Source organism: Echiichthys vipera (assembly GCF_963691815.1).
Source record: "Echiichthys vipera genome assembly, chromosome: 17".
Lineage (NCBI taxonomy): Eukaryota > Metazoa > Chordata > Actinopteri > Perciformes > Trachinidae > Echiichthys > Echiichthys vipera.
The window spans coordinates 22,041,965-22,057,766 of NC_139842.1; the positions used below are offsets into that span (position 1 = coordinate 22,041,965).

The following is a 15,802-nucleotide window of genomic DNA, read 5'->3' on the forward strand; positions in this document are numbered from 1 at the left end:
CCAGGTCACAAACTTTCTCAAATTGCAGCAAAACAGTACACTAAAATGCATTTCTGAAACATTTTATGCAAGAAATGGGCAATACAGTAACAGAATATGGAGTCATATTTGATCAGCGCTGCCTAGTGAAAGGGTTCAATCTGAGAAAAACTGTATTGAACAGACTGGACGGTAGCGGTGTCAGTCATCATCTTAAACCCATTCCACATTAAAAATAAAAATTGTGATTGGTCGGCCCAGGGCCAGATTGTCTGGAAATCTGTTTGAATGGGAGAGGGACCATGCGTATCTGCCAGAACAAATGAAACATGAATTTGGCAGATTCCTCTGGTTTCCAGGTGAAGTTAGTCCAGTAAAACCAACCTTTGAATCCACATGGGCCAAGACAAACAAAACCCAAGACAACTCGTGGAGAGAGATTTGAAACAGCACATAGCTCAAGGTGGTTGCTACACAGATTTATATTCCATGGCTGATACAATCAGTAAGTAACTGCTCAACAACTACACTGTCGCACATCTGAAAAACCTTCGCAGCTAATTTAAAGAACATAGCTCAGCACTTCGGGTATTTTCAATTTCTGATCCACCCAGCTTGACAAAACTGTGAAAAGCTAAACATTTAATGAAGAGGACTTCTTGGCCCACTAGAACAATAATGAATACATGCCAGCCCACTGGGAAGAAGTATCCCACTGTGAGATGCTACGACTCAGCTGTATGGAGGTATTTCACCTAGTTCAGTGAACTGAAATACAGAAATAAAGACAGAAATGTACAAATTAGAATGTTACAAGAGCCTGTGCTATGAGTTTCTTTTATAGCGACAAAAAATGACAATTAGCATGAATGCTAATGAAAATGCCATCCAGCCCGGTTCATGTTTTTCCACATGAACCAACAACAGTTTTAAGTAAGTTTCACCAGTCAAAATGGTACATATTCAAATCAACTTCCAGGGAATTCTATAACTGACTATTGTTTGATATACACCTCAGAGAACATCAGGGCTAATCATTTGTTTTAAAAAGAAAAACATTTGACTAGCTTATAAACAGACACTGACATTTCTCAGGGTCCAAATCTCCAGTAATAGCTACTTTCAAACTACCTTGAAAAGGGAATAAAGAAACAACCACACCTTGTTTACATAAGGACACTAAACTCACATCAAACACAATTGTTTGAAATACTGTGATAGCAAAAACCAACAAGGATGGGGGGAGAAAGTACCGTTTTGTACTTCCATAATAACTACTTAAAAAACCATTTGAGTCAACAACATTAGCTTAGATAATTATCTAACGCAGTGTTAAATAACTATTGGATGCACTGTTGTACAAAAGCTGCTGTCATTGTTGGAGATATTACGGCAGACGGCTAAAGTTAAACCTTTACAGAGTTAAAAAATGTGATTAAAAAAAAGCATGTGTAGTGTTCCTTTTTCAATTTGATTTCAGGTTGTCAAAAATAAATGGGTTTGCTAAACTAAGTCTAACACTTGCTTAAAGATTCTTGGATGTCTCCTCACTGTTTTGTATAGGCTTGGCCGATAAGACGATATAGAGATTTTGCCATATAAGGCAATATTGTAAGTCAGAGTACTTTGATTGGTCATGTAATTCAATGGCTTAGCCGTACAAACTAGAGATGATCCAATACCATTTTGTCCTGCCCAATACCAATTCAGATACCTGAACTTGCATGTCTGCTGCCATCGAGTATCAATCCAATACCAGTCCATTCAAATATATAAAGAGAACAAATTATAAATACTTGTGTTTTTCACAAAGTAAAGGTTTTTGTTGAAGTGCCTTGGTTATTTAAAAAAGAACATGCTAGTAGAGCAGTGGTATAGCCACAGCAGATATTTTATCAAATTCTGGACAATAAACAATATCAGTATTTCAGAATGAATCAAGTATCAATAATATGTTTTCTAATTTTGATCTCCACTAATATATATGTGATAGAATTGCTGTCCTTATGTACGGCCTGGCTCAGGTTCTACATACAGAGAATGAATGCCCTTATCTAGTTGGACAGTCAGCCATAACAGGGAAAGAACATAAGTAAACTACTTTAGAATAAAAAAAATTTGGAGGGACTAAATTACACGGAACTGGACCGGTGTAGACTTGCATGCCTGCTGATACCATCATTTTAGGCAGTATCTGACCAACTGTAAAACACATTCCTGTCTGCATCTCACAAACTGCCTTTATTTGTTTGTATGTGTGTTTTATTTGCACACTGACAATCTTTATTTGACTACCGGCTTTAATATAACAATTTGTGCGATACCAGTATCACACAATAAAATGACCCATGATGTAGAATCGTATTCACATCTTACAACGTAGAGGATCACTGTTAGTGAAGATATCAACTAATTTTCAATAGTTGTAATCTCTGTTGTATTTTTTTTTGTTTTGACTTATTGATAAGCAATGATTTATTTCATGGTGCTTGTTGGTGTTATGACAGGGGCTTCAGTCTGGAGAGGTTCAGGTTGAGGTTACCCTGTCTGTATTAACTGATACAAACTGAGCAGTTTCATCCTCACTGTAAAAGTTATTAATATGTGGACTGTCATGCTCTCAGCCTAAAATAACGACATATACACAAATACCGCTTTTCATGGTGGAATGAACCCCTGTTCCCAGATGAGTTCGGACATCTGGATGTCTAATATCTTACAGATGTCTGTGGTGTCAGTTTGACTAAAGCGACAGCTAACACTCAAAAACAAAAGGCCTCGTTCTCTGCATCCAAGCGTACATACCCTTGGTTTGCAGCAAGTGGTGCGAAACGATCATGTTACTGGCAACATTTCAGTCATAATTATTACATTATTGAGTAGTTAGCGACTGGTAGAAAATAAATAAATAAATGAAAAAAGGCACCTACAGGCTCTTAGCTTTGCCCCCCGTCATTTCACTACAGCACATAAAAGGGCTCAACCTGCAGCACGGTTAAAGTTAACTGATGTCATTAATATAAGAAGAAAATGTCACTTACAATTTCGTATGTCCGAAATAAAAACGGCCAATCCGCGCATTCCATCTCCTTTCGACACAGCCGGCATGTTTGCAGGTTTGTCCTCGCTCCGGCCTTCACGTTATCCGTCAAAATGAACTGACGTCGGTCAGCTTTTCACACCGGACTGCGGTGAAAGATGGCCAACTGGACGTGTAGTAGTAGCAGTCGTTAGCTAACTTACACCGTTATGATTGACTGTAACCTACCGAGCTCCCTGTGTGTAGCCCCGATAGCATTGGCTAGATTAGCTGTGTGTCGGCGGATAAATGAACGTGATCCCTGTTAACTGGCTCGTTTCCGCTGGCTAACGTTATTTCATTCAATCCTTATCGAGCGAGGATTAGAAGCGACACGCATAACACCCAATGTAGGATTAGATTAAAGGTTAAAAACACCCGGCACTTGGATGTCACTCGGTTGAATGTAGTGAGATGTGTTAGTGGAAAGAACCTCCGAGAATATAACGTTAAGTTACTTCGAGTGAAGCACCGTAGAGCTAGCTCAACAGCTAGCTAGCTGGCTAGCGATATCATTCAAATCCTGGAATACATCACCGGCTGACCGGAATAACTCAGCAGACGGTTTAAACTGCCAACCAGCGAGATGAAATTATAGCCCGGCTCTCTCTATCACGCACTAAATTGGTGAATAAAATGTCTCTGTATAACTGACGTCCGTTCAGCGGTCCAGCCTCCACTCCGCGGCTCGGATATGGCTCGTGACAGCAGATCCACCCGCGTGACCGCGCGACGCACCCGTGCACGCGTACGCTCCTTTCCTTCGTCTGAGTGCAGCCTCGCGCTGATTGGTCCAGCGTGCGGCGGCACTGTCACGATATCAGCTGCCTAAATCATAATAAACTGGGGCCAGAGCCGCCCGCTCACACAATAAGAGCTGTATTTGGAAAGGCGCGGGCCTTCTTGTGTAAAGACAGCGGGTGAAGGTACACCCGTTTCGGCGTTTAACCACATCTCTTTGTCATTTCCTGTTGACACGCAACGTCATTACCAACGATGCAGGTGTATGTTTGTGTGACCTATATAGTTTGACCTTATCAAGGAGAACACGCGATGCGATCTGCTTGTTTGTTGTTACAAACAAGCAGATATGCTTGTTTGTATATGCAACAAACAAATATATAAGGCATCATTCATACGATTATATATGTATAAATTATTGTATAAACCATGGACGATCTTTTCTTTTGCACATTATTATACTTTTGATCGTGTTTATATACAATTCAGCTTGTATATATTCTGTATTGTAATTAATTGTATTTATATTCTATTTTTCTAATATATGTTGTCTGTATAATATTTGTTGTTTGTATAGATGGAGTTTGTGTTGTGATTATTAAAGTATTTCTGATTCTGATAATATATATTATTATATATTATCATATATTATTATTATTAGTAGTAGTATTATTATTACTTGCAGATATTAACTAACCCTAATCCTACCCACACATATAGGATGAAAGGGTAATGAATATGAAGACAGGGTAGCTAAAAGATCACTAAATATGAGGAAAATATCAGCTTGTTGGCTTAAAAAGTGGGATGACGACAGTAAAGGCAGAACCTATAATAAAGTAAACTACAATCCACACACGGTATTGGCAGTTGAAATATATCTTTCACAGATCCCCTCTGCAGGACAAACAAGCAATTTAGGGTACAGCATCCCTTTAGCAGAGGGTTCAGTGTCTTGCTCAAGGGCACATCAGCATTACCCAAGAGGGAAACTTGTGCTGCATTACAAATCACATCCTTTTTGTTTTTACTTTTAGTACATGCTGCAGCTGCCCTTAGAAAACACGTGTTCCACGCAGTATGCATAGTACTCCTTTGTAACATAGCGCCTTGACATCTGGCTTATGAAGGCTGTTGGTTGCGGTGCATTGCTTAAAATCTGAATGAACTATCATCACCTGTCTGTTTGTACTCTCTCGGCGGCTCAGTCAATGTGACCTGTCTTATGCTGCACAGAGGATTGTAGGTCAGAATAACCAGAAGAGTATGCTGCAAAAGGTGACCTGATATAATAGGAAATCCAGGTATGTATGGCATACTGCATTTGTTATGTGTTTGGACATATCCTTTTCAGGCATACTAAATAACAAGATGGTTTGGGTACTGGAACTCAGCCTGCAACTTCTCCAGCTGCCAGTCCACACTCCATACTTGGTTTGTACGGAGACTTGAGCTGGCTCAAATCAAGTCTACTCAATCTCAAGAGCTACTGGCTTTGATCACATTGCGTTAAATAAGACACTATTTCAATTGGGAAAAGTCATTTAGTATGTGCACACTGCAATTTAGCTAAAAATTCTGAACCCATAATAATGGACTGTGTCAAATATAATGACCAAAGGGAAAGAGTTTGAAATAAAGGGTGAGAGAGGCCTGCCCACGATGGGATTTGGGAGGGATAGCTTGGGAACAAAGGGAGGAAACTCAGAGAGGGCTAATAGCAAGTTTATATGGTAGAGTACCTTTTACAGACAAAGTCACACAATGTGATTAAATTGTTAAATCCAAACAGTAAGAGGAGCAAGCAAAAAATAAATACCACTAGAAATAAAAAATAAAAATACTTAAAAATTACAAACACGAGACAAAAGCCATTTTAAACAAGTGGGGTAATACATTTGCAAACACATGATTGCTTGATAATATACCATTTCTTTTTTTGTATTTGTATGTGATCTTGTATTACAATGTAACGTGGATCCTGTGTTATCCACTCCGGTACAGTAGGGGGCGGCATACACATAAAAGTCACTCCTGCAGTCCATTAAAAGACGCGTAGAAGAAGAAGGACGCAACATCGTGGTCAGTGCCGTGACATCCTCAGAGAAGCAGCAGCTGAGGAGCGAAATGGCTGCGCCAACAGAGAGGATGGAGGTAAGCTGTTACAATAGGAAATACAAAAAAAGTCCTTCATTTAACTTTGTTCACCCAAAACGCACATTTTAGGTTTCCTATAGAGGACGTTGTACATGCGTCACTGTCTTAACATTTGGTGGGTTTGTAATTTAATTGGCGCCAGCTCGTGATGCATCCATTTTAACTGAAGCTAGCTCGCGTTAGCCCGCTGGTGTGATGCAGCTGCCGCTCATTCATTCAGGGTCACATATCAACCAGAGCTAAGGTTTAATTGATACATTTAAACTTCTCTAGATGTGACCGAACATTTAGTTGGTAGCTAACGTTGGAGGTTTAAGCGACTGTCTGTTCGCAGAAACGCTGTTTTTACTTAGTGCGACAGTCAGCCGGCCTTTGAGACCGCATGGGAACTAACGTGTTAGCATCCGAGTTAGCTCCCTTGTCTTCAGGTACGGATGCCGCCTCACTCACCCCTCTTTACTTTACTCCGTCACATTTTAGACTTACTGTAGTTAAGCAGAGTCTACACTTGTGCGAAACTATTTTCCCTCTGTGTCTTGGTTTATCAGCGGAATCAACATCAGCTGTGCCGGCTGGAGGTGATGAGTCTTTGTTGGTCTAATTAGTAGCATAGCTCCTACCGTTAGGCGACGCCGGTTACCGGTTAATTGACTCTACCAACTGGCTCGACCTGGCACTAAGGTCTGGAGATTAGCTCTAATTTTGAGAGTTTTCACGAGCCGGTCGTTGACACCGTGTCGGTTTATAGAGATAGTCTGTGGCTATCTCAGAAGAGGGCCAAGTTCAGAGTTAACGTTACTATCAACCATGTGCTCCCACCTTTTGTGCTGCGGGGGAGGCGGGCCTCATTCACTCTTAACGAGGATGGTCACTTTCACAGCACCGTGGAACATCTTCCTTATGTCAGATACTTGAGCTAAACACTATTCTCACGGGATACCGCGAGCTTTACGGTGCTTTTAAGGAAAATACCGGTATATGCGTGTGTGCTGGAGGTCACTGTTCAGTTTTCAACCCAATCCCAGACTTTTTGTTCTGCTCATTATTGGTGATGCAGCTTCTTGGCACTTTACATTTTGAGACTGATTATAAGAGGGGAAAATATACCTTTTGCATGGATATATTAATATATATTATATGTTTTGCACCAATAGGACTCTGCAAATGTAGTCAGAAGGCTGCCTTCCTTAGTATTTAGTATGTATTACATTTCCAACCAATTCTTGAAATAAGCACAGAAAATAAAGAATACAATTTAAAAAAAAGAAAAAGTAAGACAAACATCAGTACTGTATGTTCAGTATCACTCAGTTGGTGGCCATTTTAAGTAGCTACGCAATGGTACAATCCAATAACTTTGCTCATCACAGATCATTTCATGGGGTTACTTTACGTTTACTTCAGGGCTTCTGTTTTATTTGCCTGGTTCAATATTCCACCTGTGTATGCTAAGCTAAAATGATCTGTTGCTGTAATATTTAAACCCAAGGCACTTGGAAAGCCCAGGTTGTAATTGTGTGTCTTTTTGTTATTTAAACTCAACGCACTTGGAAAGCCCAGGTTGTAATTGTGTGTGTCTTTTGTTGAGGTTTCTCAGGGGGAGAGCTCAGCCAAGCCTGCAGCTGAGGATATGACGTCCAAAGACTACTACTTTGACTCATATGCCCACTTTGGCATCCACGAGGTAATTTCTTTTAAACTTTCATATTCACGTGGTCAAACTGTGATCAGCTGACCCCTCTTGTGGCACAAGATCTTAACCCTTTTGCCATTATTGGACCCTCTTTACCGCCACTGCAGGAGATGCTGAAGGATGAGGTTCGCACTCTGACCTATCGCAATTCCATGTTCCACAACAAGCACCTGTTTAAGGACAAGGTGGTGCTGGATGTGGGCAGCGGGACAGGCATCCTCTGCATGTTTGCTGCCAAAGCTGGGGCCAAGAAGGTTATAGGGGTAAGTGTTGGGCTTTATCAGAAACTAATCCATCTGTGCGGTTTTCTAGATTGGCTAGACTTCAGTATTACATCACTAGTTAGTAGGGTTTGACCAATGCTAGCTGCTTCTTTATAATGGCATAAAAGACAATGCTTTAAAACAAATTATTGTCTCTGTCTTCATAGATCGAGTGCAGCAGCATCTCAGATTACGCTGTGAAAATAGTGAAGGCCAACAAGATGGACGACGGTGAGTTAATAGAATCCAATAATGTGGTGACACGCGTAGGGGTTTCAGTATTTCTGTCATGTGGGGATCCAAGTGAAAGTAGTGACCCAATCTCTTCTTGTGTCTTTAGTTGTGACCATCATCAAAGGGAAGGTGGAGGAGGTGACCCTGCCTGTGGACGGGGTAGACATCATCATCTCAGAGTGGATGGGCTACTGCCTCTTCTACGAGTCCATGCTCAATACAGTCATCTATGCCAGGGACAAGTGGCTGGTATGTATTTTTGTCTTTCTCAGTGTTTCTCAACCCAAACACACACACACACGCACGTCGTCTATTTAATTATTCAATTTGATGTTGTCTTGGCTATTAATTTGAGTTTTTGAGTTAATTTGAACTTTGTTACTGTTACCCTATGGCGACACAATTCAGTTGTTGGATGGCAGGCCTGGGTATCATCACAGATTTTCCGACTCCTTCCCCAATGTACCAGTTCGATTCTATAATCCATACGTTCAATGAGATTACAGATGTTTCAGTTACAATGCCAATTTTTCTTCGGTATGAAAGATTCTCACAGAAGTAATGCTGTAAATTGTACAAGGAACCCTGTAACATGTTGATTGTTAAAATATTTACGTCAGGGGTTGACCAATACAGTTACCTACTTTTGTCAGTCAGTCAACACAATATAGCGCGTCTCTGCAGTCAGGGAGTATTAGCTGACCAGAAAATAATGCGTACGTGCTTTCTGTAGGGCAGACAATATATATCGGAGGCCATACATCCTGAAAATGGCCATGCCGGATCTTCGTTTGTCAAAATATAATATTAGTCAATTATCAGTTGTCAACCGTCAAGCTAGCATGACATGGTTGGTACCAGTGGATAATATCAACGTCTTCACTTTTACCTAACCTCAGGCAGCTCGGGCGAATTGCCACAGGGTTGTCCGGTGGTGGGAGTGACACGAGTGTTACAACTGTTACACAAACTCCCCGGGCTGTTCATTCAAAATTAATGGGAAGACTTGCATTTTTGCACCCGCATACACTCTGTAACTGAATTTTGGCTGTTTTGAATGGTTGTGCACTCTGGATGTCTTATTTATTTTCTTTAATTTCCCCCTGACAGAAACCAGATGGACTCATTTTCCCAGACAGGGCAACCCTTTATGTCACTGCCATTGAAGACAGGCAGTACAAGGACTACAAAATCCACTGTGAGTAATCGTTCATTCACTGGTTTGGGTCTGGTAACTGTTCCCATTGGTAACAGGCCCGGACACCACTTGCTGTCGCCCACATGTATTTATTTCAGTGAACTGACCCGTCTGTGTTTTGTGCGACTGCACCAGGGTGGGAGAACGTGTATGGCTTTGATATGTCGTGCATCAAGGAGGTGGCCATTAAGGAACCCCTAGTTGACGTAGTGGACCCCAAGCAGCTGGTCAGCAGCGCCTGTCTCATCAAGGTGGGTGATGGAGTAACTGCTCGATATTGTTGCTTCAAAAATGATACTATGCCATCTGTCCTGTTCTCTAATAGAAAGTCTGACGCCGTGTTGTGTGTTATTTTGTTCAGGAGGTGGACATCTACACAGTGAAGGCGGACGACCTGACCTTCACCTCGCCGTTCTGCCTGCAGGTGAAGAGGAACGACTACATCCACGCTTTGGTGACGTACTTCAACATAGAGTTCACCCGCTGTCACAAGAGGACAGGCTTCTCCACCAGTGAGTCTGCTTTCTAACACAATCTAGCGTTTGTCTTCACCATCTTTCAGCAACCGTAGGCACAAGTGCCACCCTTAGCACGCGGTAACTTAACCATTGGCACTCTAGCAATAAGTCAGTGCGTTTACAATCAGGTTATTAAAGTTCTGCCCTGAAAAGGGGTTGAATAGGAAAATTGAGTAACTCTACATCCGGTACAATGGGTGGCGCTCCACCAACATACAGCTGGACGGAATACAGCTGTTTTCCCAGTTTACCGTTGTCAAAATCACGTAAGACCGACTTTTGGACAGAATTACGACAGCAACAGGTTTTCTTGGTAGCAATTTTACTTGCTGTTGCAAAGTCCTCCCTCGGTTTAAAGGTAATGCTCTATTGTATTTCCGAGTCAGAAGCCACCGCAGCGGAGTGGGGAGCATGCGCAGACGGGAAACCTGATAGTAATCTGAGAACGCTGTTGAATGCATGAATAATCAGGGAACGGAAGGAGTTCTTTAGGTCTGTTAACTGGGGAATGAGAACTTCGACTTTACCCGGGGTATGGTGTTTACATGGGGTTTGAGAAATCGGAGTATGCCCTGGACCCGAATATAATCAGGTTTTTAGACTTCATGTAAACGCAATGACTGCAAGTTTTTGGGAAATTACTGCCTTCTCGACAGCATGCTAAATTACCTGTCTCGCAGCATAAGTGAAGTAGTTTAGTGGCGTTTACAGTAGTTTGCGCCGCCGTGACACTGCTTGAGTGTGAATCAGGCGAAGCCATGCTTTATGTTGGTACTGCACACTGATTAACAAGGAAATTTAAAAATGGCACTTCATATCAACATGGTCTCTGGTGCAGATGTGAGGCGGTGTGCCCCTAAAACATGTTAAATTTATCAAACCTGCACATAAGGCTGGAATTAAAGTTGGTCATTCTATCAAGTGTTTGTGAAATCTCTCCTCATTATGCATTTAAGGGAGGAAATAATTGGAGACATTTTACACAGGCTAGTTTTTTTCTGTTGGATTCACTAAAGTCAGGAAAATTGTGAGGTTTTGGTGATTAAAAGATGTCGTTGGATATAGGTGTGTGTGTACTGCAAACAGATAAGGCTTTTATTAATGAGCATGGTGTCTGATAAGCATATGACCCAGATAAATAGTGGATTGGGAGTGTTGGTTTATGATCAACCATCGACCATTACCACAACGAACTTGGATCCCTACAGGCTGAAACGGCATAGCTCTCTATTGTCAAAACAATAGAAGTGTCTTATGTTTTTCTTTTCCTTTGTCGGGATTTCAAAAAGCCAGTGGCTGAATATTTCCACTTAATGTTCTGAACATAGTGTTCAAGGATCTTCTTTACTTGTCAAGTATTAAGGTCACACATGGTTGTACAAACTTATTTCTCAGTATTTATTAAATTTAATCGTGACACTCACTCTGCTGTGTTGGGTTACTTTTTTCTGCATTAGCATTTTATGCAGGTTGTTAATTTAAGAAAAAGAAAAATATCCTGTGTGCCTGGGACCTTTTTTCTTTCTGTGGAGTCATGTGGTGTTTCTTTTCCTATTTTTTTTAATTAAGTATTTTAGAGAAGTTTAAAACTCTGGTATCATGAAAGCCTTAATTCATGCACCCTTTATTTCCCCCTCTCAGGCCCAGAGTCTCCCTACACCCACTGGAAGCAAACTGTCTTCTACCTGGATGATTACCTGACTGTCAAGACTGGGGAGGAGATCTTTGGCACAATCAGCATGAAGCCAAACGTTAAGAACAATGTAAGCAAAGCTCCGCTTTTCGGGAGGTCCTTTCTAACTTGCTTTGATTTTTTAACGGTATATTTGTGTGTTGCGTCTTCTCTGCTGCGTGCATCTTGTCTGACCCGTCGTTTCTGTTTTGCAGAGAGACCTGGACTTCACCGTAGACATCGACTTCAAGGGCCAGCTGTGCGAGGTGTCTAAGACGTCCGAGTACAGGATGCGTTAGAAGTCTGTGTCCCTCCCTGTGTTAGTTTGTCTTTCGTAGAAGACAGATTATGCTGTTTGACTCGGCGTCTGTACAATAGTTTGATGCTCCCCATGCAGCAACATTTTAATAACTGTCTTCTTTTTTTGTCATTTTCTTGTTCAGAGGTTAACAGTATTTAAGGGGTCTTTACATCCTTGGGCTCAGAGTGCGTTGGCGTGGTGATCCATTGTGCCGTAGTCAATCGACGAAATGCGTGTTTGACATGTGCGTGGTGTTTGTGTCCAACATCTTCTTGGGTTTCTTGTCCTTTTGCATGTGCAAGATCCATATATACGGCAACCCACGGCCCTTCTCCGACATGTCTGCATATTATTACTGTTCAGGCACTTTGGCCCGCTGTTTGGTCGTTACGTGACCCAGCGAACGATCTCCCTTTTTATTTTTGACTCTGTTTGAAGCTGTATGGTGGTTTTTGGATTTCTGTTTACTCAAGAAACCCTGCCTCTTCCACTTGCGTACCTGTTAATAGAACCCTTATGTAACTGACGACAAAGCTGTCCACCAAACACCTTTCGGACTTGTCCAGACCAAAAATAGCCGTGTTTAAAAATAAATGATAAAACAAGGGTGTGCTCAAGGTTTTAATGACAAAGACAAACCAGGAAGGTTTTTAGGACTCTGAGGCTCAGCATGCTCTGTAAAGTTATCACAAACTACTAACTAATTCCACACAGTACGTACTACATACTAATCATCAAAGGATACCGTTTTAGCATGTGGTAAACAAAATATCCAGATACTTAACCATTTAAAAAGTGTACGCTGGATGTAAAGCTACTGCCAATAAAAGGTCTGGCATCAAAATGGTTTTCTAAGACAATACTTTTTGTTTTCCATGATTTGTTTGGGGGCTGTCTCACCCACACCTTTTTAGATGTTGAGCTGAGCAGCTCCGCCCTCTCCTTTGGAGCAGAATGTCATCAACAGCACTTTTAATACTGAGCTGCGTTTTTGTCACTCTTCCAGCGTGAACTCACGACATGCTAAAACATGCTTTGATTCAGTATGTAGTACAGATTTCGGACCAGATTTGAGATGAGTAAAACACCCAAGTTGGTTCCGGAGCCTGAGTTTGTGAGCAGGAAGTAGATCTCGGTCTCCTAAACCTCCCGCTCCAATTTAGCTCTAGTACCGCTCACACCGTGATCCAGAAACATGCCAGTGCTCGTCTCCGCCCTCCATCCAAACCTAACCTGTAACCGTTAATTGGGCCTATGCCCGGTGTGAAAGCTGGGCTGCAGCATTTGTAGTGCACTAGCTGCTATCCTGCACCTGAGGGAAAAGATTGGCCCGATGGCCCCGATTCCAGCTGGCTCCACAGCTCCGTCAGGTGTTCTCCAGCCAACGTTTGTTTTGAGACAATGTGTCCGAGGCTGCTCGAGTCTATCTGAACAGTAGTTACCATGTTGGCACTGTGCAGAGACAACCGACTCACCACAATTAGTATTTTTTTCTCTTTTGTATTTTTTATTTTATTTTTTTTGCCTGCTGCTTTTTAAACAAAAACTAATAAACTGTAACTGTAACTTTCTATAAGCTGTCTGGCCATTCAGTCTCTTTATTTCTATTGCCTCGTTGAATTATACTTTAATGACTAAGAAGACATTCTGTGATATTCACATAATCAACACAATCTGACAGAACATGTGGAAATGGGCTGGTCTACACTCAGTTACGTCAATTGTTTGGTTTGTCGGTATTACTACATTTTCTAAAGACTTGTGGGCTGTTTCTTTTTTCACTGCTGATATGAATTTTGGAGAAGACTTAGTCAAAGCAATAGCATGGCACAAAATCTTCGCACACAGCCACCCAGCATTGCCTCTGATGGAGTACTCTGCCGTCTAAAGGTAGCTGAGCTTCTCGACTTGTCATCGCATACAGCAGATCAGCCACTTGCTGTTGAACACTTCTTAGTTTGTAGTACTCCCCAGTCCAGAGGAAATATTAGTCTCAACTTCTCCTGATTGTTAGAATATCTATTAAAGAGGTAAACAGAGGTGTAAGTCTCTTGCTTTGCTCGTAATTTTGCAGGGAGAACAAGTAAACCAAAGGGAAAAAAAACAAAATCCTTTCCAACCTGTTTTTGCAGCAGTGAAGACGAATTGGAAGTGAGTCCTGAGGACAGGGTTGAGCCTGCACAATCACTGTGACAACCCCCTGCAAGACTTTACTTTGCTGCCGGCAAGAGTTGTTCAACCTCATCTGAAAGGAGAAAACCTTTATCAAATATTAATATGTACTGAACTAATAAAATCCAAAAATAATAATTAAAAAAAATGACATTGATTTGGCACTTATACGCATGCTACTAGTGTTTATACAGAAAGCCGTAAATATTCTGGAACACATCACTTGAGCATCAACATCAAACTAGTGTCTGTTCATGTTTCCACTGCAAAATTCACATTCTCCGTAAAGATGTTATTGCTTATTGTTGATGTGCCATCTAGAAAATTTTACACCTCGTAATGCATTGAAAGTTTCTTGACTTGTGCAGGAAATAAGTGGCCCCCTTATGAAATTAGACAAAACTGTGGATTTTTCCATGGAAACAAATACACTACAAAGACAAAAGTGGACAAATTTGATTAGGATACTTAATTGATAAAATGAGTTGAAAAAAAAAAGGGCAAAAATGACACATCTAAAATGATTAGCCCCCTGGCCATTAATGGTCAATAATGTACCTTTTTTGAGTCACAACTGACAACAGCCTCCTGTAGTAGTTCTCCTGGGGGATTCTGGCCTTTTCTCCCATTGCAAAGTGTTCCAGTTGGTCTAAATTGTGTAGTTTCCGAGCATGGACAGTCACTTTGAGCACCCGCCACAGATTCTCAATAGGGTTGAGGTCTGGGCTGTGTACGGGCCACTGCAGAACTTTGGTCTTGGTATCCTTCAGGAACTGTTGGAAGACCCAGCAACGACCTAAGGATAGACTATGAGCAGATTTCTGCATATTATCCCTCAAAATGTCAACATCATTTTCCTATTTTTCATGATGCCATGCACCCGAACAAGGCTCCCTGTGCCTGAGGCTGCAAAACAGCCCCACAGCCTGATGCTCCCACCACCATGTTCATCTGTGGGAACTGTGTTCTTGGGGTTGAAGGCCTCTCCCTTTCTTTGCCAAACATCAGCAACATCCATGTGCCCAAACAATTCCAGTCACTCACTGCTACTCACTCATCCCCTGACCAAATAAAGGTCCCTTAATCATTCCTTCATCCTTTGACAAACTTGATTACCTCCATACTTATTCAAACATTCCTGGACAAACACCTTTGCATTAATTCATCCATCGTTGCCCAGCGACTACCTTTACCACATTCAATTATTATTAGTCCCCTCTGAGAATTAGCGTCTGGGTTACTCAGTCTGACTGACTCAGGTGGTTATGGTTGGATGGGCTTCAAATGAGTCGTGTTGTTCTTTCCACACCAAGCAGAGATAAATGCTCGCTACACAATATGCTGTTGGAAAACCATTTAGACGCTCCCTATACATGCAGCCCGAGTGTATAGCTTGCTGTGTGTGTGTGTGTGTGTGTGTGAAAGCAATCAAGAAGAAGAAGAAGAAGAAAAAGGATTACTTTATTTATCCCACAATGGGGAAATTCAATTTTTTCACTCTTATTATTAATCATGTTACACACACACAGGCCTGAAATACACACACGCACAAACAGGACCTATATACATGCACTTAAGGAGAGATGTTAGAGCGAGGGGGCTGCCAGTGACCGGCGCCCCGAGCAGTTAGGGGTTCGGTGCCTTGCTCAACAGCACCTCGGCAGTGCCCAGGAGATGAACACACACCTCTCCAGCCACCAGTCCATGATCAACCACAGCTTAATGGAACAACTTGCCATATCAATGCAGATTACACTCCAAATCCATGTGATATCAGCCCCTGGATTAAATTTGA

The 15,802-nt window shown here is 41.6% G+C and overlaps 2 protein-coding genes across 4 annotated transcripts in view; one reads left to right on the forward strand and one right to left on the reverse strand.

Moving 5' to 3' along the window:
- ap2a1 (adaptor related protein complex 2 subunit alpha 1) overlaps window positions 1–3,751 on the reverse strand; it is a 29,240-nt gene extending 25,489 nt beyond the window's left edge. For both annotated transcript variants that reach the window (XM_083931034.1, XM_083931033.1), the window contains exon 1: window positions 3,021–3,751. In XM_083931034.1, the coding sequence (XP_083787160.1) occupies window positions 3,021–3,087 (67 nt within the window). In that variant the 5' untranslated portion in view covers window positions 3,088–3,751. The remainder of the gene's footprint in view (window positions 1–3,020) is intronic.
- Window positions 3,752–5,895: 2,144 nt separating this feature from the next.
- On the forward strand, window positions 5,896–13,402 carry prmt1 (protein arginine methyltransferase 1). 2 transcript variants are annotated; one of them, XM_083932024.1, is made up of 10 exons: window positions 5,896–5,953; window positions 7,545–7,640; window positions 7,757–7,912; window positions 8,080–8,143; window positions 8,253–8,395; window positions 9,257–9,344; window positions 9,480–9,595; window positions 9,706–9,856; window positions 11,504–11,625; window positions 11,750–13,402. In XM_083932024.1, the coding sequence occupies exons 1-10, from the start codon at window positions 5,927–5,929 to the stop codon at window positions 11,831–11,833; spliced, it is 1,047 nt and encodes a 348-aa protein (XP_083788150.1). In that variant the 5' UTR covers window positions 5,896–5,926; the 3' UTR covers window positions 11,834–13,402. The 2 variants fall into 2 exon arrangements, with proteins under 2 accessions (XP_083788150.1, XP_083788151.1); XM_083932025.1 differs by having other exon boundaries at window positions 5,917–5,953; window positions 7,554–7,640.
- The last annotated feature ends 2,400 nt before the right edge of the window (window positions 13,403–15,802 follow it).